The sequence below is a fragment of the Colletotrichum paranaense genome, assembly GCF_030867605.1.
Source record: "Colletotrichum paranaense strain IMI 384185 chromosome Unknown Scaffold_3.1, whole genome shotgun sequence".
NCBI lineage: Eukaryota > Fungi > Ascomycota > Sordariomycetes > Glomerellales > Glomerellaceae > Colletotrichum > Colletotrichum paranaense.
In genome coordinates, this window is record NW_026848961.1 from 1,371,848 (window position 1) to 1,391,874 (window position 20,027).

At 55.0% G+C, this 20,027-nt stretch overlaps 6 protein-coding genes across 6 annotated transcripts; 2 read left to right on the plus strand and 4 right to left on the minus strand.

The window, feature by feature from the left end:
• Positions 1-1,027: 1,027 nt before the first annotated feature.
• Positions 1,028-3,664, minus strand: CPAR01_04008 (uncharacterized protein; the record flags this gene model as incomplete). The annotated part of the gene is made up of 1 exon (XM_060488290.1): positions 1,028-3,664. The coding sequence occupies one exon, from the start codon at positions 3,662-3,664 to the stop codon at positions 1,028-1,030; it is 2,637 nt and encodes an 878-aa protein (XP_060352496.1).
• Positions 3,665-7,749: 4,085 nt separating this feature from the next.
• On the minus strand, positions 7,750-8,829 carry CPAR01_04009 (uncharacterized protein; the record flags this gene model as incomplete). The annotated part of the gene is made up of 2 exons (XM_060488291.1): positions 7,750-8,508; positions 8,575-8,829. The coding sequence occupies 2 exons, from the start codon at positions 8,827-8,829 to the stop codon at positions 7,750-7,752; spliced, it is 1,014 nt and encodes a 337-aa protein (XP_060352497.1).
• A 2,770-nt stretch (positions 8,830-11,599) lies between these two features.
• On the plus strand, positions 11,600-12,492 carry CPAR01_04010 (uncharacterized protein; the record flags this gene model as incomplete). Its single annotated transcript, XM_060488292.1, has 2 exons — positions 11,600-11,754; positions 12,075-12,492. 2 exons carry the CDS (start codon positions 11,600-11,602, stop codon positions 12,490-12,492), a joined length of 573 nt encoding a protein of 190 aa, XP_060352498.1.
• Positions 12,493-15,141: 2,649 nt separating this feature from the next.
• Positions 15,142-15,369, plus strand: CPAR01_04011 (uncharacterized protein; the record flags this gene model as incomplete). The annotated part of the gene is made up of 1 exon (XM_060488293.1): positions 15,142-15,369. One exon carries the CDS (start codon positions 15,142-15,144, stop codon positions 15,367-15,369), a length of 228 nt encoding a protein of 75 aa, XP_060352499.1.
• Positions 15,370-16,403: 1,034 nt separating this feature from the next.
• CPAR01_04012 (short chain dehydrogenase/reductase family protein) lies at positions 16,404-17,302 on the minus strand (the record flags this gene model as incomplete). Its single annotated transcript, XM_060488294.1, has 2 exons — positions 16,404-17,165; positions 17,273-17,302. The coding sequence occupies 2 exons, from the start codon at positions 17,300-17,302 to the stop codon at positions 16,404-16,406; spliced, it is 792 nt and encodes a 263-aa protein (XP_060352500.1).
• Positions 17,303-18,211: 909 nt separating this feature from the next.
• On the minus strand, positions 18,212-19,145 carry CPAR01_04013 (SUR7 protein; the record flags this gene model as incomplete). Its single annotated transcript, XM_060488295.1, has 2 exons — positions 18,212-18,824; positions 18,883-19,145. The coding sequence occupies 2 exons, from the start codon at positions 19,143-19,145 to the stop codon at positions 18,212-18,214; spliced, it is 876 nt and encodes a 291-aa protein (XP_060352501.1).
• Between the last annotated feature and the right edge of the window lie 882 nt (positions 19,146-20,027).

A 20,027-nucleotide genomic window follows, 5' to 3' on the forward strand; every position in this document is an offset into this window, starting at 1 on the left:
AGGCGGCGGAGTTCCTGAGAAAAGTGGCATGAGGTAGGAAAGGAATTCCAGCGCAACACATTGACGGTTTGACCCAGGGAGTCGCGCGTACATTTTCAGCTTAGACTGTCAGTTTACTGAAGACAAGGAATCGACGTTGTGTGCATAATTTCCCTGCAGCGTGATGTCAGCGTCGCCCGCAAAGACCAGTTTGTGAGGATGTTCAACTAGAAATCCTGAAAAGTCGCCGACCTACCAATGCTATAGAAATAGACAGATTGACCGAGTAGTCAATTGGTAGATACAGCCAGAGGGGATCGGTTCATTTGATTCGAACCCGATTTCTTTTCCCTCGTATCGCGATGAAGTGTACCAGCCCGTCGACCTCGCGACAAAACAGAGGCCTGGTGATCAACCAACCAAACTGGCAATGGCGGCGAGCCACTCCCGCTCACTAACACGGGGGATCGACAGGGCAAGCGGCGACATGGCTGTCTTTTACCAGACCAGACCGGCTTACGGTATTCGTATGGCGTACGGCATGTCACGATTTCTACGAGTATCTAATTCGACTCGATAACGCACTCTGTATGAGCACGCTCTTTCCATCGATGAGATTCTTCATTATATGGCAGAAGTGTGAAGTGGCATTCATTACATTCCCTTCATCTATCAAAATCGATTCTGTATGCATGCGGTACGCTCAATCGCTGTACTCGTAAAGCCAAAAAAAAGCTCCTCAAACACCCACCACCCTGAACCCAAAAACCCGCATGCATCTTCGTCAAATGCGTCTAAATCCCACCATATTTCATGTGAAAATGTAAAACCATAAAACTCCCGCCTCCTTTCCCACTCTGAACTGAGCGCCTTCGTGCTCGTTTTCATGTGATTCATCTCCAGGCAGCAGCTTAAACCACCCCTTTCCATGAGCAATCCAATCCAACTGCCGCCCCTTTCCCCCTTCGTAGTTCATCTCAACGCCTTTTCTTTTTTTTTTTCTTTTCCATCTCGCTCTCGCGGTTTGTATGTTCCACGGTAACGATATTCAATCATATTGATCCCACTGCTGGTTCCACGGCTTATTTGTCCCCTGGAAATCCATACCGTGCTTATAGTACCCCAACAGCTCCTCCTCGTCGACGCCGCAGTGCGTCTGCCCATCGCGGCCCTCGAACCAGCCCAACCCGTACGTCTTGCCGAGTCCCTCGAGGTACCGCGCCATCTCGGCATTGCTCATACGCGCCGTGTTGACAAAGTCGTAAATCATCTTGCTCTGGTGGATGAAGGCGAGGTGCGACGAAATGGTGTTGGGCTGCCGCGGCAGGAACGGGTGCCGCCGCCGGAGGAACACGATGGTCGCGACGGTGCCCATGTACACGAGGATGAAGGTCGCCAGGCCGTACGAGATCCAAAAAGACGAGACGGTTTCCTGTCCGGCGTTGATGCCGCCGAGGTCCGGGCCGTCGTCCTCGACGCCGTGGTGACCGCCGGGTCGATCCTGCTGGTCCGGCGGCGGGGCGTAGGCGGCGTCGAGGAACTCTGTGCCCACGACCGTGGCCAGGCTGGTCAGCAGCACCGTCAGGACCTCGGCCATCATACTGCCGAATCCGACGAGGAACATGAGCGTGTGGGCGTTGAGGAAGGCGTGGAACGGCATCAGGGCGAACGGCATGGCCGTGTAGTCGAGCGTGAGCGTCTTGGACGACGAGTGCCTCTTTGACAGGATGTAATACGGCTCCATCATGCGCATGTCGGTCTCGAGGCCGCCCCAGCCGAGCTTTATGCAGACGGCCAGGGCGGTCACGACCCACGGCGCTTTGGACGTGATGATGCTGGCGCTGGAGAAGAGAAACACCGGGATAAATCCTGTGAAGAGGGCGATGCCGATGACGAACGGGAGGAAGCCGCCGAGCCGCAGGGATCGCGGGTGCGGGTTCTGCGAGAGGTGGTCGTCGCGGTACTTGTCGGTATCCTGCGACGACACGGGGTTCTCGTCGTCGGGGGCCAGCGACGCGTTGCGCAGGACGTAACGGCGGTGCTTCAGCTTGTCGTGGATGTCGCGGTGGCTTACGACGTCCAGGTCCGCAAAGTCCACGAGGATGTGACTGACGACCGCCATGGACGCGAGACCTGCAATGCCCTTGACGTCGGCCAACAGGCCAGACCTTCTCCTTTGGAGGATGTAGAAGAGGATGCAGCCGCAGAGGGCGCAGACGCAGAGGGTGGAGGATAGCAGCCTCGACCAGATGGCATTCAGTTTGATCTCTTTGTCGCCGTTGGGATGCGCAAGGCGTGTAGCTCTATCGGGATATAGAAAGAAGGACGCAGCGCCAAAGGTTGGCACCAACGACACAGCCAGGGAGGTCGCGATGGAAGACACAGCGACGGCAAAGTGCCGCAGTTTGATCGCTCGGAAAGGCCGCAGCCAGCTCAGGCTGGTGACATAGTCAACGTTGATGGACTCGGCTGCAAGTGCACCTCCTTCTTTCGAAAGCTGATAGTACGCTTCGAGGCGCTTCACTTCAAAGTCGGTGACCTGCCACAACACGCCGTACGTAACGGAGAGGATAGTCGGCAGGAACTTGACGGCGAAGTACTCGAGCCCCGGAACATCGGCGGGACTTTTGAACTTGACCAGAGGATGAGTCTGCGATCTCTGGTAAAGAAACTCGACCATGACGGCGAGGGCAATGGATAGAACGATCAAAGCGGTGAGATATGGCCATCTCATCGAAAATGGCTTCCAGTTGGGCTGCGGGTAAAAGACCTGTGTCCTCTGGCTCCTGTTGACGGGGAACGTGGCGTGCCGTATACTAGCATCGTCGCCCATGATGCTCGGTCCCGCGACAACGCTGAGATCGACCTGGTCTACCTGCCGTCGAGCGGCCTCCTCGGGGGTGTCTTCGATGATGACCTCAATGACCTTCCCCTGCTTATTAGCCTCATCCTGGCCGCGGTCCTTGATGGTGGCTGCACGACCCAACTTCTGACGACGAGAAAAGGACCGCGTAAGGGAGGACCTCTTAGGCAGCGGGGACGACGAGAGCAGATCCTCGCCCTTGATCGTGGTGTCTGGCCTGAACCCGGCCCCAAGACCACCGGTGAGATGACCGCTCGCCTCCTGCTCCTGCAATCTTCTAAGGAACGCATCGTCTTGATAGCCCATCGGGCCAAGCGCAGCAGTTACATCGAAAATGGGTTCGTTATCCGGAACCGACTCGTACTGCGACGATTGGCCTATGGGTGCGGCGGAGCGCAGGAGGGAGAGGTCATGCTCTTCCTCGGGGATGGTCTCGTGACCGCGTCGCGATGGTGCGCGACCAACATTCCGCCTCAAGTGCGAGGGCGTTCTAGGGATATCAGGGCCGGAAGGCGGAGGCAGGGACGCATATCCGGCAGCACCAGTGTAGGAAAAGGATGCGGTCCAGGTGGAAGTCGTCGAGGGTCGCCGGTGAAGTTGATGGTCCGAGTTGTGCGGTGACGGCGAAGTGTGATTAGAGTAGGACTGGAGCGAGACCAGGGAATCCCTCCCACGAATTGCTGCCGAATGATGCCCGTCGTAAGAAGGGCTCTCAAAATCGCTGACGTCGGACACGTTGGAACTCTGGTGCGCCAGTCGTGGTCTCTGCTGCGGCGCGTCTGGAGGTTGGTAAGAAGCACCAAAGCCTCTATTATGCGTCATTGTTTCCGGCGTGATTCATATCGGGACGGGTTGTCGTCTTCGCTATCGGAGGTATTTCTGTTGCCCTTGTCAAAGGTGGGCTTCCTCCGTGACTCGCGAATTGGCGAGGGTTGGTGTAAGTGCGCAAGGTAAGTCAAGGTTACTGTGAGTACGGGCGAGCGAACGAGGGGTATCAAGACAGGTAGCGAGCGTAAAAAGACCGGAAAGATGAGAGAAAGCTGAGAAGCCCAAAATCAATCACGCAAAGACAGGCATCTTGGTCTTTTTGTTGCCCAGCCAGAAATTAGGGGGGGAGAGAAGGGGATTGAGATGCTGGGGCACAGCTGAGAAGGGAGGAGAGCAGTTGTAGGGCTGCCGGGGGCGCGCTCTTTTCCTGGGGGATGTGCGATTGGACGAGGCGCAAGGAACAAAATGGAAATGAACGTCTTGGTCTGCAAGTCCGCAGACCGCAGGTCACAGTCCTTGAGTCCGTAGGAGTTCAGAGTTCACTCTCAGCATGGGGTCCACGCTAACCTGCCACCGGGCGAACTAAGGTGGTAGTGTGAAGATGACGGTTAGTTCAAGTCAGGGACTGCACAACGGGCAATGTCTCTCCAGGGGATAGATTGGCGTGGTAAGGCTGAGTTGAGGAGGAACTGGACGCATGGCGTGAGGTGTGAGGCACCCCAGGCGAGGAGGAATGATGGTGCCAGACAACCTGAGAGAGGGATCCTTCACCCGTCGTGAAAGCCGCAAGCAGGGTCTAAAGACATTTAACAGCATGGATCGATTATGGCTGCGGCTTCTGACGTTTCGTGTCTTGCCTGCTTACCTTACTATGTATCAACCAAAGTCCCCCTTCTTGAAGTCGGAACACACAACAAAGCACTCTGATGGAAATCTCGTTTCCATCTGCGATCCCAGGAAATGCGAAATGCAGGAGGGGTTGCCTCCGAGCGAACGGCCTGCCGGTCCAAGGGTACAGCGGCCATGTTCCCACAACTTCGGATGGCATGCCTCTGGTTGTGCCTGTGCTCCGTCCCTCGTCCAGATTAAGCGTCGCACTGACGGTGGGGGATAGACTTTCTCTCCTCCCAATCCAAATGCATGGGACTCCGAGCCGCAGAGCGCAAGCTTACAAACTCTTGTGTGTATGGAGTACGGGTAGGCTGTGTGACGGAGCAGGTATATTGCAATGTAGTGTACGGATACGGAGTGCGAAGTAGCTGTGAGCGGCGAGCCAACATTATTGCTGCCATCAACATGCAGGCCCTGCAGGACAAATCGATAGTCATTGACGCCCCCCTCCCACCCAGCACCCAGCACTCCGAGCCGCCGGACCTGATCTGACGCAGTCTTGCAGCAACGAGCTGCAGCTGACCTTCCAAGGTGACTGGCTGAGAGACAGAGGTCTTGGGGCTGCCTCTCTCTCGCTGCGGCTATTATTATTAGTATGCATGCCTGGGGCTATATTCAGCCCCCAGAGCCGGGATCGCTTCGCGGGGGGCGTCGCTTAAACTCCTGGCAGCGCGGAATGTTGCCGGGTCATCATCGATTACGAGCTTCTTCTGTTCACTCTGAACCCCTCTGAGGTTGTTGTCGATCTTCCGCTGCTTGCGATCAGTCCGGTCTCGCCCTTTCACCGCGACAGCAACTCAAACTGCCAAAGTATGTCTCACGGTCCGGTGCAATAGACAGGCCTAACTGAGAGACATGACCAGAAGTCGGGCAGGGGAAACATCCCGACGCAGGTGCCCGTGTGAACACGGCGTCGCTGTCGAAAGCCGGCCGTTTGTTCTTGTCAGGTTCCTCCTCATCCTGACCCAAGCCTTGCCGGCAGAGCCTCCCTTAAGAGATGAGCTTCTGATATGGCTGCCGCATGGACAATTTTTGTCGCAGAATACAAACTTGAGATTCTCTCACTCTTTAGCTAACCATCGTTCGCTTCTTGCTCTATCTCTTCATCTTCTTCGTCCTCGATCTGTTTGGTAGGGGGGTGGTGTTCGGCGTTTGGTGGGCCGCTCGGCTAAACTGAAGCCTACTTAGACACGCAAAGCTGAAGGATGTTCACAAACAACTGGTCGGTTAGCTCAGTTGGTTAGAGCGTGGTACTAATATTTCACCTGAAATGTTATGTAATGCCAAGGCCGGGAGTTCAAGCCTCCCACTGATCAATTCTTTTGTTTTTTGAGCATTTGTTTTCAATTTTTGCTCTCTTTCGACGATATCTTTCATATTTCCTCATTTTCTTTTGTCTCTTGTCGTCAGTTTGTTGTTGTGGCGGGTCGGGTTGACTTACAGGCAGAGAGGGTTCCAACCAAAGTCTACTTTCAAAGATCTTACACCGATTTGATACAACCACATACGCTCTACTTGGTCGTGCCATAATCACTTTCTTCTACTTTGATTATCTGTTTTGGAGTTATTGAACGCGGAGAAATAAGTACTGCTTCTTTGTCTTAGCCTCGTCCGCGAAAAGAAGATGACACTTTGGCGCAGCGTACAAGCTGGAACACATTGCCATGATTTCGTCTCTGTGTCGAGGAAACTCAGCGACCAAGAAAGTAAGTATAACTTCGTGTTTGGGCACTAGCATCCAAGGCCTAACGCTCGTCTATTGTCAAAGAGACAACTGATCACTTGCCTGTAGCCACGGCAAACCAACCCGTGTGCGCTATGTCTCTTGTTCCAACCATAAAAACCCTTATGCTTCACTTCCCTGACGATACTGAGGCCAGCCCGTTTCATACCTGAGATCTCATGAAAGGATCCTCCTATTGTGCGAAGAAATGAAAGATGACGAGTCTTTGTTGGTTGCTTATAACATATCATTTTACCTGTACGTTGCTGGTCATAAACGCCATACACCTATTGAGAAAATGAAACCGCGATGCGGAACAATATCGTAACTGGCTGTAGTGTCAGCCTCCATCCGTTGTCTACCGCGATAGCCTTTTATGGCAGGGACTGAAAGTTCAAGTAGAGGCATGATACTCGAGCTATCCTTTGGTTTGCTGATTGCATCCTCGTGTCCCAGACTTTTGGTAAATAACTTAGACCTTTGTACTAAGCCAATTAATGGAAACATCAGAGGGCATCCTCATACTTCTTTAGCACGATTCGATGTTTTATTATGCTCCTGCTGCCCTCTTGGTATCAACAAGCCAGCCGCTGGCATCCTCAACGTTTAGCAGTGGAAGGATGAAGTTCATTCTCCTCCTGTCGCCTACACCATGGCATCGGTAACTTACTCTGATAGAAAACCGTCACACCATATCTGGAGGCCTTGGCCCCCATATCACTGTTCAAAAGGGTTCCCCGCCGCGTCTGCCTGCGAAGCCGTCAGCGCCCACGACACGCTGCGTCATTACCATCCCTCTTCCCTTGCCCGAAATAAGAAGCATCCGGTAAGCGCCTCAAGGCTTATGAGAGGCAATCAGGCAACTAACAAGTCAACTTGGCCAAGCTGAGATGGTCGTTATCCTGGCATGTTCCTCCAAGGCGCCCGTGATTCAACCTAGGCCGTGTGGCCACATTTGATAAAAATCCCCTTCAATGTCACTCACCGAGAGCCAGCTGGACAGTCTAGTCGGCATGAGAGAAAGGGATTTACCTAACTTGAATGCTAAACAAACATTCGAATCGAATTCTTTCTTGGAATACAGAGCTAGTATGGGGACCAACTCACACACAAATCCTTAGGTACATCATCCAACGTCAAATTATTCAAGCCAAACAAATGTCGGTCGGGAAAGAGAGAGGCAATATCTTGTCCGATTCCGCGAAGACATTGGTCTAGAAATGACGCCTCATCGAGACACGTCTCGCATGATACGCGTAATATCGATACATTAGATATCACCCAGTAGAGTAAGAAAACGTTGCAAGTTGAGAAGCGCAAATGCTGGCAAGCCGCCTCTAGGTAACCCTCTATGTTACCTCGGTGACCTGCCGTGCCATGCTGATGATGTATTATTCCGTCACTTACAGGCGGATGTCTATTCCGATCGTCTTATACGGTAAAGGAGCCGGTAGCCTCCGGGCTCTTTTCCACCTCCGTTTTGCCCCTCTGTCTTGCTCTGAAGCTATACTTTACTTTGTGTTCATCATACCAAGACCCCCTCCTCGCTATCAGGAAAGCACCTCTCCAGCAACCTCTCGCGATGCCTCACAAGAGCAGGAAACTCGCGCAGAATCTCCGACAGCGACTCGTCCACCCAGCCAAACTCCTCGTCGAGCAGCAGCTGCGTGTACGAGAAGACAGACGCGTCAAACAGCGTCGGGCCCTCGCAGCCAAAGAACCACTCACCACCACCACCCTCCCCCCCCTTTTCTGAGTGACTACTACTTCGACTGCTGCCGTTCTCCTCCAGCAACGCAGCAAGAGCCTCAAACGCGGCGCGCGCGTCAGCGTGTACCCTCTTCACATCCACCACCGCGCTCCTCGTCACCTTCAACACCTCAGCCTCGGCCGCCGCGCGGACCTGGTGCGCGAGCGTCAGCCTGACGACGGGGTTCTTTGACGCCGGCTCGATGTAGAGTCGCGACAGGAGGTCCGCGTTGGCGGGGGCGAGGTAAAGGGCGTATAGCCAGGCGGCGCGGAGGCGGTGGTCCAGTAAGGACTGGTAGGCTTGTTCGCGGGCCTTGAGCTCCGCGTCGGGCGCGGAGGAGGTCGAGAAGGAGGAGGAGAGCACGGGCAGCCTCTTGAGGGTTGTGTTTTCTAGGGCGTAGGATTCGAGTTTCGAGGGGCCGGCGATGGGGCGGAGAGGGGAGGGCGGGAGGAGGTAGGGGAGGGCGCCGGAGGGGGAGGCGTGGTTTGTTGAGGGGGCGATGTGGAAGTCTACGCCGGCGATTTTGAGAAAGGTCTGTTTGGGGGGGGGGGAGGGTTAGCCTGATGCTGCGTGCAAAGACGGAGGACGAGTATAGGCAACGGCGGGCATGTCGCCAGGGAAGAGGAGGAAGACATCGAAACGAACCTGCCACTTTAGACACGAGGGGTTGAAGCTCGGTCGGCCCCTCGGGGCATCGTCGTCCGCGATGAAGACGTATAGTGTCGGCGTGTCGCCGCGGGAGGGACTGCGGAGGGGTAGGTCGTTGGCAGGGTAGACGGCGAGGGGGAAGCGTCGGAAGAGGGCGGCGACGGGGGCCGGGACGGCGAACCAGCTTCTCGGGGCGTTGTCCGGCATGATGGCTAGCTTGCGGCAGCGGCGTTGGCGCCGGAGGTAGCTTGCTCTCGGTGAGGCCGATGCGGTCGATGATGAAGGCGGGCGGGCGGGTAGGAGTCCCGGGCGTGGGTGTGGTTGGGAGGGATTGGATGGAACGGAGAGCTCCCGTCGTATGACGCGGGGAGATTGAGCCGAGGGTTGTGGAGGTCGGGTGTCCGGTAGACGGGGCTCGGTGGCGGGGTGAGCTGCGGGATGGGATGCAGAGCGAGCTCGGGGGAAAAGATGCGGCGCCGGTGCGTGGCTGGTAGGTGTGATTTGCCCTGGGAGAAAGGGGGACGAGTGGGAGCGGTGCGGCGTGCGGCGTGCCTCGGTCTCGCGGAATGGCGGGGCGGTAGGCTGTAGCTACCTTACTCAAACTTCAAAGTTGGGCCTGAGGTCAGGGAATCGGTATACTCTACAGCTCGTGGTTTGGTTGGTCGGCTTCATGAGATTTGATGGAGACGTCCGTTGTTCCGTAAGGTATTCGTGTGGTTGTACAATTATGCCCGTCGCGATGCGCAACTTTCTACACCGCCCATCCTGTGTCTTCGGAGTAATTTATCGCTTCTCCATGCGAGATAAGGGGTCTTTGCTCCCGAAGTCTACTTTCCCGCTCCTCCTCCTCCTCCTCCTCAATTTTCTCGGCGCATTCGGGGCGAGACAGGGGCATAAAGTGGATGGTGCCAGAACTTGCTACCTTAGTGTTGCATGAGGGTTTTTATTTCTCCTTCTCGTTGCCTTATCCCACTCTTACTCTTGAATATGGCCATGGAGACGTTGAACCATGGACCATGGGCCAGTGGACAGCAAGTGCATGAATGGACGCCCGTTTGCTGGTTTGAATAAGGCTACCGGGACAGCTGCAGGAGAGCTGCAGCCGTGTCCAGCGGCCGTCCAGTCAGTTACGGATACTCTGCTGCAGCTGGGAAGACGGAGCGGGTTTGCGGCGCCGTGGATGGACCCTGAATTTCTTGTGACATCCCTGCCTTTGGCTGTATTGCGGTATGCCTCTTCTTTCTGAATCTGCCCTCGTCCCCGATGCAGCTTTTGATTGACACGAACATATCCGTAGCAATGCTTTTCTTGCAAGTACTCCGCATATTGGCGGGTCACTTGGGCTCAAGTCCCGGTCATCAGACTGGAAGAATTCCCATATGTCACTGGCTGGAAAGTTCATGGGAATCTCGCTCAAATTCCAGAGTTGCCTGCCTCGGCGGCGGGGCGATATCGGCGTGCCCCGGAACTTGGAAGAACTGCCAAATGATAGCGTGCCCTCGGTCGGTCCAAGGTGAGTGGCTGCGGATCAACCGCGGTGAATTTCCCAGATCCGAGAGACCTTCTAGCGGGTGGGGCTTCAGGTTCTGCGTCTTCCTCTTCTTCTCCGGGGAGGGGGGGTCGCAAGGTGACCCTCGGTACTTTCGGTCAAATTCCTCGCCCAATTCCCAAATGGGCCTCTCCTACCGCCGTTACGGGTTTTCCGCCCGTCAGCAATCCATCCTCAACCAGTCGACGGCTTGTCACTTTTGACGTGGTTGCAGGAAGAAAGCTGACCCGCCCGCAGGAACAATGTCCGTCACGGCGGGCACTCACACCGGACACTGCCCGGCAAGCATTGAGCCATTCCTTGAAAAGGTTGACAGGAGCCATGACGGCCAGGCACAGAGCACTACGTATTGACATGCCAGATAGGAAGATCGCGCGACTCGTGCAGAACATGCAAGTGTATGCGCCTACGCCAGCGCCGACGCTATTACAGAGGGGAAGCATGGCCCATCGATCGATTCCATCCCCTCCACACCTCTTTTGATGGCTCTGGACCTTGTTGGGCACCTCGTTCAATTTTTGCTTCGACGCTTGCCGAGCAACTCCTCGGCGAATTGACTCGAACACTGGCGAGCTAATCGGAAGTTGAGGCCGTCTACCACGGCGACTACCTTACACTGGACATGCGTTGCTACCAAAAGTTGAGGTTGACCTGCCACTGCCCGCCTACCTTACCTAGGTAGCTTCGACTAAAGCTGCATGGTCCTAGGCGATGGGCTAGGAGGAACCTTCCCAATCCAAACTGTCGTCAACTTGTTCGTCCGAGACTATGCTGTTGCGCATTTGGCTATTCGTACGCATGCTGTGGAGGGCCAGGTTCCGAATGCTGCGTTCCAAGAATCGACGTGAGGGAGGATCCTGATCAAATTTTTTGTCAATCAGAAAAGAAACGCACAAGGCATTCAGGCAAGAAAGAAATTTTGCCATTCTCCGGCATATGGATATTGCATGATTCTCGCCCTTGGATCAGAAGAGAGTGGTCCAACATGAACATCATCCTGCCGCGGCCTGTGTTACCTCCCGGGATATTCTCATGCCGAAGGTATTCCGAAGCCTCGCATTTGGCTGGAGCGACTCAGCGAGGACGTTTTGGCGGGGCAGCCGTGGGGAAAGCATTTTTTTCCCTCTCTTCCAAAGTGGGACACGTTTGTCAAACGTGGGAGATCTCCGTCCCGAGATTTTCCGTTGCTTGAGACCAAAGCCCACTGCCCAGAGGGTCCCCAGACGGGAAGCATGCCGCTAGGATGAAGCGAGGTCGGAAAACCAAGCGACGGAGGGGCGGACATGCGCGTTCGACGGTCGCTCGAGACGAAGAAAAAAAAAGTTAAGGCGAGGCGCCGAAGAAGCTAGTTGTCTTGTGGGGTGGAAAGCCTGGAGAGTGCCACAGAGAAAACGGATACGCCGTCAACATCGTTCGGTTCTTCTTCACATGTCTCCACCGAAGCCGGCATCTCCTAGGATGCTCTCGGTGATAGGTGTCGGCAGCATGGAGTCTGATGGACCAAGTTCAAGACCAACAACAACCGTCGCCACTTCTCCAGCCCCAAATTTCTTACCTTACGTGAGTATCCACGACCACGCAACGTAAGGAGCAGCGGGAAGCCCAGGCAGAGAAGTCTTTTGCGAATACGTCAACCGCCAACGGTCCTTTGCGCACAGCCATCCCGCGAAAAGTGAGGCAAGAGGTGCCTGCTCAACCAAAGAGGCAAGAGCTGACGAAGACGAAGGCTTCAGCCTTCATGAATTGGAGGGATCAATGTGGAAGGCAGAGGAGCAGAGACTGGGGGAAATCACAAGCAAAATGGAAAGAGGCGTCTTGAATCAGGAGCCACCAGATCTTCCATCGTTTTGAGTTTTGGCAATCGCTCGCAGCTTCCCCGGCTTTTCTCTTTGTGTTGATGGAGATGTTGGAACAAGTTCAAGGCTTGTGATTTTCCCCCTCCCCTCATGGAGTTCTCCCCCGCAATCCCGTTCAAGATAGAGTTCAGCCCGCATCAACCCAGCACCGCGAAACCACCTCACCTTACCTTAAGGCTTGTGCTTGGTATTCGAACCGCAGCAGCAAGAGGCACGGTCGTTGCTCTTCTATATGACTGCCCTATCTACTCTAGCCCATCTCTGAGGACCATCCTCCGTGGCGGGATACTACATCATCCTAGTCGAGCCCGTGATCGAGTATCTCGCACTGCATCGCATTACATCGCATCGTCCGCTTCCGCCTGCGTCTCTCAGTCATTAATCCGTTCATTCGCCAGAAAGGAAAGACATTCCGCAACTGGGCAGGCCAATATCCGTACTGTGCCTATGATGGACGGGCCTTGATGGGCGTGGGCACACAATCACATAGGCTGGTACGGATAGCGCAATCTTGGTCCTCCCCCAAGTGGAGCAGAGCATGTCATCGTCGGGCTGTTGTCTCCCTCGTCCTAGGCCGAAATCGAACGAGGCAGGGCTTCCGTGCATTGGCTCTTGAGCTTCTTTCCCAGGATCACACAGCCAGGGGCGGTTTGATGCGATCCAGTACCATGCGGAGAAACGGCCCAGAGTCTCTCGCTGACGGCGCATCAAGGGAAAAGCAGACACGCAGGTACCGATACATGGGGAGCCGAGGCCACCCCCATGCTTCCAGCCCAGGCCCATTATGACAACCTGCCCCCCAGGAACCAGCACCAAGGCACGCCGCACCATGACATGCTGCCTTTTTTTGTGAAGAGTTGGCTCGACGGATACCTACCCCACACTGCGAAACGCTCGACGGCGAGAAGGCCGACCTCTCTCCTCCGTTTCCGCCGCTCAGGATTCGCCCATTCCAGCCTGTCAAGCACTGTGAGCGTGTGCTTCCGAACCTGCCACAGCGGTCGCTCGAGCCGCTGATCCGCAAAGACCCTGAAGGCCTTTTGGCCTTTGCTGAGTCGCGAGACGAGGTGCAAATCCCCTTCCCCCCGCCTTAGATGGGGGAAGATGTATCGGTACTTGGCACATGGAGGCCCTCAGTTACTGCTTTTGGCGACGTTTACCGCGAGGCTTTACGCCTGACGCTTGTGCCTCTGCAAGTACCTCCCCGCAATGACAAACATCAGGTCAAGCTGGCTGCTGGCTGTTGATCTGGGCTGGGCCATGCTGGGTCGTAGGAGGTGGCTATTGGGGTTGATGGACAAGTATGCGTCGTCGTCTCCTTGACGAGGCAAAGAGAGGAAGCCGAGGCGATACGATAGCCGAAGAGAGTGAGGAAGAGAAAGAAGGAAACCATGCAGACGGCGGTTCGGCGTCATACCAAGCTCTGGCGCATTCATTCAACCTATCCACCTCCATCTTCGGACCTATTATCGCGGCTCCAGGATTTGGTCGGGTCCAGGGCATAGAGCGTCATGAATTAGACGGCGGGAAATAACGTGAAGACGTATGGAGTATCGTCCCTCTTTTTTCCCTTCCCTCTCAGTCTTGCTCTGCTCAGCGGGGAGAGGGAAGGGGGAAAAAAAGAACTGGAGATAAGATGGATTCTTCAACCGCGGCTACTCTCCGTAACCGTGTACACTTACTTTGGCAAAGTAAATAACCCAACTCGGACAGCCATCTCGGTCTTGCATCGGTAGATGGGAAAAAGCAGAAGACACACACACTCGCGCGCGCACACACACACACACACACACCTGATATTGTTCTTTTTATCCTCTCGACTCGCCCACCCCAAGCTTTCCTGGCCCAATTACCACATTTATCCTATCCCTCCCACACTCCTCCCACACTTTTAACTGTTTAACCACACCCACCCACGCTCCTTGTCTGGATCAAAAGCAAGTCAACTGGACAACCCGCGAACCAACCCCAATCAAAGACAAGCCCATCACATCATCACTCGCACACCCACACAAACCCGCACGAGCTGTCTGTCCTCTACTTCGTACTTCGTACACAATAGACTACTCGCTCCAGCCTTCTTTCGGCTCAGAATCATACATACACTCAAGCAAGGAAACGCTGCTGCTGCTACCACCCACACTATCCCGCATACCTACGCAAGCCCGCGTCGACTACCGACTCACACTCGCCTTATTCTGTCCTCCAGGCCCGGCTCAGCTGCTACACACTCGAACGATATCCCACACATAAGAGTCGCAACATCCCTCCGCGCCTGACTGTGGTATCGCCGATCCCCCTTCTGCCTGTCTCACTTCTGCGAATTACTCTCTCCCTCTCCCTCTTTCTATTTTGCCAAAAAAGAGAAACCAAAACTTGGCCTGCCTCCCGCTTTGTTATCTGCCTCTCACGCGCTCACTCGCTTGCTCGCTCAATCTATCCACCGACTCGTTTGGCCTTGTTACCCGCTGCCGGAGCAAGGGTTGGTAATCCGCAATCGCGCCGAATTCCAATATTGCCCATCCAATATTGTTGCAAGCAAAGACAAGCGGTCCCGCAATTATAGCCTGTCACCGACAACCCAGGGTCGTCCCACGATCACTTTAAACCAGCCGCCGTCCTCACCCACACACCCCACGCCTCACGGCATTCCCGCTGCTCGTTACTTGGTCTTAAGTAAAATCTCAGACACCACACGTACTTTTTCGTGTCTACTCCGCACTCACCGTCGACTATCCTTCCTTTTTCACAAAAGGGGTTCTTCCGCACCTTCACTCCTGTCGGACATTTCCCATTCCACCCTTCTTAGCTTCTTGATCCCGCCTTTCCCTCCTCCCCACCCCCCGCCTGACATCACCTACTTTTCAGGTACCTGTGCTACTTGGGGTCTCACATAAAGAGTCAAGATCTGCGCTCCGAAATCGAAGATCTGGGGAATAGGTATAATACCACCAACCATCCATCGCCCCCTTCTCGGACCTTGGTTCCTGGTCCTACGCAGCAATCATCCCACACCCGAATACTCCAACCTTCTCTCGTCATTGAGAGAATCGTATCACAACCACAATAACATCTCGAAAATCGTCACCATCACCCACCACGCCACCGCCCACCATGAACGCACCAATCCAGTCTCCCAAGCGCCAGGACTCCACGTCCTCCATCTCCTCCTCATCGTCGCACATGTCCACAAACCAAATGATGGCGCCACCCCAACCCAACAGCCAGCAGCCCCCTTCAACCGAGGCCTTCCTCCGCGACTTTACACTCGTCGCCGAGGCCGCAAAACGTGCCCAGATGGCCGTCATGATGCGCGACTTTGAGTCTTGCGGGCTCTCATAGATGGATGCCGCATTCTGTTCGGTTCACGCAAAGAAAGAGTCCGAAAGCGACCGAGCTTTTCCCATCGTCCCGGGAAGCTTTTTCTCCAACTGGCTCAGACCGTCATTTTGAGGAACGAATACTCCGAATTTCATCGGATGAGAGGACCCCGCTGAAACGCTGTTACGGGGCCGAGAGGGAAACCGAGGCACCGCGCCAACGCTTCGGCGGAGTCGGGGCAGAGGGGGACCAGGGCGAGAGAGAGTTTGTCGTGTCATTGAACCGACGACACTGGACTCCCCTTAGCTCTTCTTCCCCTCACCAGATTCAGTCACTGGCGTGGCCTTCCTCGGTCCATCTCTTCCCTTTCCTCTCACTCACTCTCTCACTCGCTTTCACTCTTCACCCGCTCGCTACACAACATTTAATCGACATTGAAGTCTCTGGGGAACTCTACACGGTTTCGCATTTCTTCTCGGTGATTAGAGGCGGGGATAGACAAAGACTCATCTCATCGGGTTCATCTCACTGGGGTTTTTCATGATAAACACACGCAACCACACTACTACACATTCACACAACAACTGGCGTATACGGAACAAATGGGGGGCATCATTGCATTGCGGGAAATTTCGTTTTGATATCACGAATATTTTGGAAAGGACACGACTTTTGGCGTTTTTGGGAGGGAAGAAACCTGGGCGTCTATTACGACCCAGTTGAATTGGATTCCGCTCACCATTTTATTATTTACTGTTTTTCCTGTATGAATACCACTGAGGAGGACAAATGGTCTTACCTAGATCTTGCTTTACAAATTCTATCTACAAAGAAATATGGCCAGTCTATCTGGTCTTTTCTCAATACTCTTTTGGGTTACAGATTGCGGTATCTCCAATGTGACATGGCCTCAATGATTGACTGCCGTTCGCTCTCATCTTTCTTTACATATTCTCGCCGTAATCCTGAGCTCGTAAGAATGAACAAAACTCTTTGATGAGACTTCCATCTACACACTTCTACTGTCCCAAATATGACTCCCCCTAACGCCCGTCTCACAACTTGGAAGCCAACACAATTCCACCATCAACAGTAATCGTCGCCCCGGTCACGAACGCGCCCGCCCGTCCGCTCAAGAACAGACACGCGCCCGCGACATCCTGCGGCGTCCCGATCCTCCGCATCGGAATCTCCTCCTCGATGGTATCGCGCATCGTCTCGAGCGTGGCCGCCATCATCTTGCTCTCAAACGGCCCGCAGGCCAGGGTGTTGCTCGTGATGCCCCTGGGCCCCAGTTCCCTGGCGAGCGCGCGCGAGAGGTGGTGGAGGCCGGCTTTGCTCGCGCTGTAGGCGTACGAGGAGATCAGGGGCACGCGGAGGCCGTCTACGCTGCCGATGTTTATGATGCGCGACGGGTCGCCCGCGCCGGAAGCGGCTTCGAGGAGGGGCGCGGCGAGCTGCGTGAGCGTGAAGACGCGCTGGAGGTTCAGCGTCAGGAGTTTCGTCCAGGCGGCGTCCGGGTACGTTTCGAAGGCGTCGCCCCACGCCGCGCCCGAGTTGTTTACGAGGACGTGGAGTTTCCCGCCCGTCTGCTTGGCGAGCTCGTCGACGAGGCGTTTGCAGTCGTCTAGCTTCTGGAGGTCGGCGGGGATGGCGTGGCATTTGCCCGGACCTTTGGCGGTGAGGGCGGCGGCGGAGGCGGAGCAGGCTTTTGCGTCGCGGGAGGAGATGTAGACTGTTGCGCCGTTTGTGATGTAGCCTTCTGAGATCATGTAGCCTATTCCTTTTGCGCCGCCTGTTACGAGGATGTTTTTGTCCTGGAGAAGGGGGGGGGGGGTTAGCTTGGTGTTTGAGAATTTGACTTTGGGAATTGTCGAGGATGTGGATAAGGACGAGGACGAGGGAGAGGGAGCTTGATCTTTACCTTGACGTTGAAGAGCGATGCGACATCCATTGCTGCTGATTTCCTACTATTTCGTTGGGGAAGATGGGAGTTGTTGCTTTAGCTTTACTTCCGGTACAGGACAATTGACAAGTTGAAACGACCAAGTTGGAAACAACACAATCGAATCTGAAAGAGGACCGAGAGATGTAGATGTAGAACGATGAAAGACAAGGGTGCGGGAGCTATCTTCGGCTGATATGAGAAGGAGAGCAGCTTTCGGGGTGCGGTCGTCTGAGCTTCCCCAGCTGCGAAAAATGAGCCGAGGCTCACGGTCGTTTGGAGGGGTCTAGGCCGAGGGCGCGTCCCCCGATCCCCCGATAAGGGGTACATTGCTTCTTACCCCGGACTGCGCTGCGGGGAAAGTATACTGCATCTTTTATCACGCGACACCGACTCCAAGGTACAAAGATGCGACATTGGGAGCTTGAAGTTTTCCTGCATTACCTACATATTGTATACGTGAAGCTGCAGTCTTGATGTGAAGTACTCAACGTATCCTGTTCCATGGTTCACGAACCTCGCATGTTTGTGCATTTCAGTAATATCGATTACTTATTTGTTCAAATACCTCAAAGAAAGGCAAAACTATGCTAATCTGACAGGATTGCCTGTTCGTCTCTACTTAACTATCCGTTTGCCCAAAAGTCTATTGTCATGGTCATCCGATTAAACCGCAACCACCAACGCCATTGCTCAATTTCAAATCCGTTGTTCCGTGCCGGCGACGGAGTGCTGATGCTGCCGGGCTCGAGGTCTCTTACGCAGTGGTCGGTATCGATACTTCATCTGCACAAGAGCCATGAGGAGCACATGTACTATCCAAGTATAACCACTTGTACGAGGTTGCGCGATGGATGAGACCGCCAACGCCACCGACGTTTCTCCATGCTCGTCAACATGATATCTCACACGTAACATCTACGACGTCGACGACCTCGGGCTGCGCTTTCTCATAAAAGCCGGCAGCCTCGACGGCTTCTCACCGCTCTCAGTCGTGTTAGTCGTCTTCTCCGGCGTAGTGCTCGCCCCGCCGGCAGCAGCAGCGGCGGCGGCAGCCTCCCTCTCTTTCCTAGGCGAGCAGCAGCAGCCCATGGCCATGTGGAGGATGGCGGCGAGGTCGACGAGGGCGCTGGCGAGCCACATGAAGACGAACATGCGCACGCCGAGGACGGCGTTGATGTTGAGCTCGGACTGCTGGGTGAGGGCGATCTTGGCGCCGACGCTCATGACGGTGCCGATGATGGAGGCGACGGTGACGAGGAGGCCCGTGATGGCGGCGAAGATGGCGATGGGCAGGCTCCACCAGCGCGAGCGCATGACGAGCGGGGTGACGATGAGGAGGGCGGCGGCGAGGGAGATGCCGGAGATGAAGAGGCCGAACATGACCTGCTGGCCGATGCGGAGGATGTTGAGGATGGTGCTGACCTCGGAGGGGAGGGCGATGGTGGCGCCGGCGAGGAGCTCGTTGGTGAGGATCTCGATGGGGTTGAACCACCACATGCGCTGGGGGGTTGAGCAGAAGGTGACGCCCCTGGTGATGGCGTGTTAGTACGTTCGTTCCTACGATTGAGACACCTGGGGGCACTTACTCATCGTTGTAGCCTTCGCAAAAGTTCCAGAGACCGACTTGGTAAAAGTCGTGGAGTCCCAGGCTGCGGGCTACGGAGTTGAGGAGGACGGCGTTGGCCGAGGAGAGCGGGATGATGTCGGAGACATCGAGTTTGAAGAAGTAAATGTCCGTCAGAACGGGCTTGATGGAGGTGTTGCCGATGATGACGAGGATGAGGAAGATGATGGCGATGAAGTAGCAGACGGCCGCGGTGATGGCGCTGTTCCGGCGGACTTTGGCCATCGTGAGGGTCGTTATTCGGAGCTTGAGTTTTGGAGAGGAGGATGACTGCGGTCGTCGTAGGAGGGCGGACTTGGAACCGGAATCTGGGACCCGGTGATGATGGAGTACAGTATACGGAGAGTCTCTCCTCTCTCCCCAGATATCTCACGTAAATGCGTATGTGAGGGCAAGATGACGCGGTAAAGTCACCGGAGCTCTCTCTCTAACTTTGCCGATGGTCCGGAGAGGGAACGAAAAAAGGGAACTGAATAATACCAGGGGGACTCGTCCTATTCAGCGATCCAGGCGCGGCCGTACTCAAGAAAGCCGTCCGTAATCCAAGAGAATTAGGCGTAGGCGTAGGCGTCTCGTGCCAAGGGGCTATGATGCGAAAAAAGGGAATCGGCCCTACGTGTGCAAAAAGGTTGGCGGAGCGGAGAGGAGTCGGGAAGCCAAAGAAGGACCAGAGACGGATAATGACGATGAGCGTCAGGAAGCTAGCTCGACTGATCGAATCCACTCGGCAATTTTGTGTCTGGAAGATGGAAAAGGAACAAAACAAAATGATTCCAGACCAGGCCAGGCCGTCACAATAGATTCGATGGAGTACTCCGTAAACACCCCTGGACTCTGGAGCCCTGGTGGTTGGTAAATACGGACAAGGCGTCAAAGACTCAAGGAAGAAGCAGGGCCAAGACACCGGAGCCAAACCTGGATGGATAGATGGACAGATAGAGAGACGAGAGAGGATAACCAGAGCGGGACGGGTCTGATTGAGTTGGCATAAACCCAGGCGTATCGCTGTTCTCCGGGGGGTTGCTTTCTGTGTAGAGGCTGAGGATGGTCCAGGTGTTTGCATGGGTCACTGACAGCCGGACAGGGAGAATGACGTCGTAGCAACCA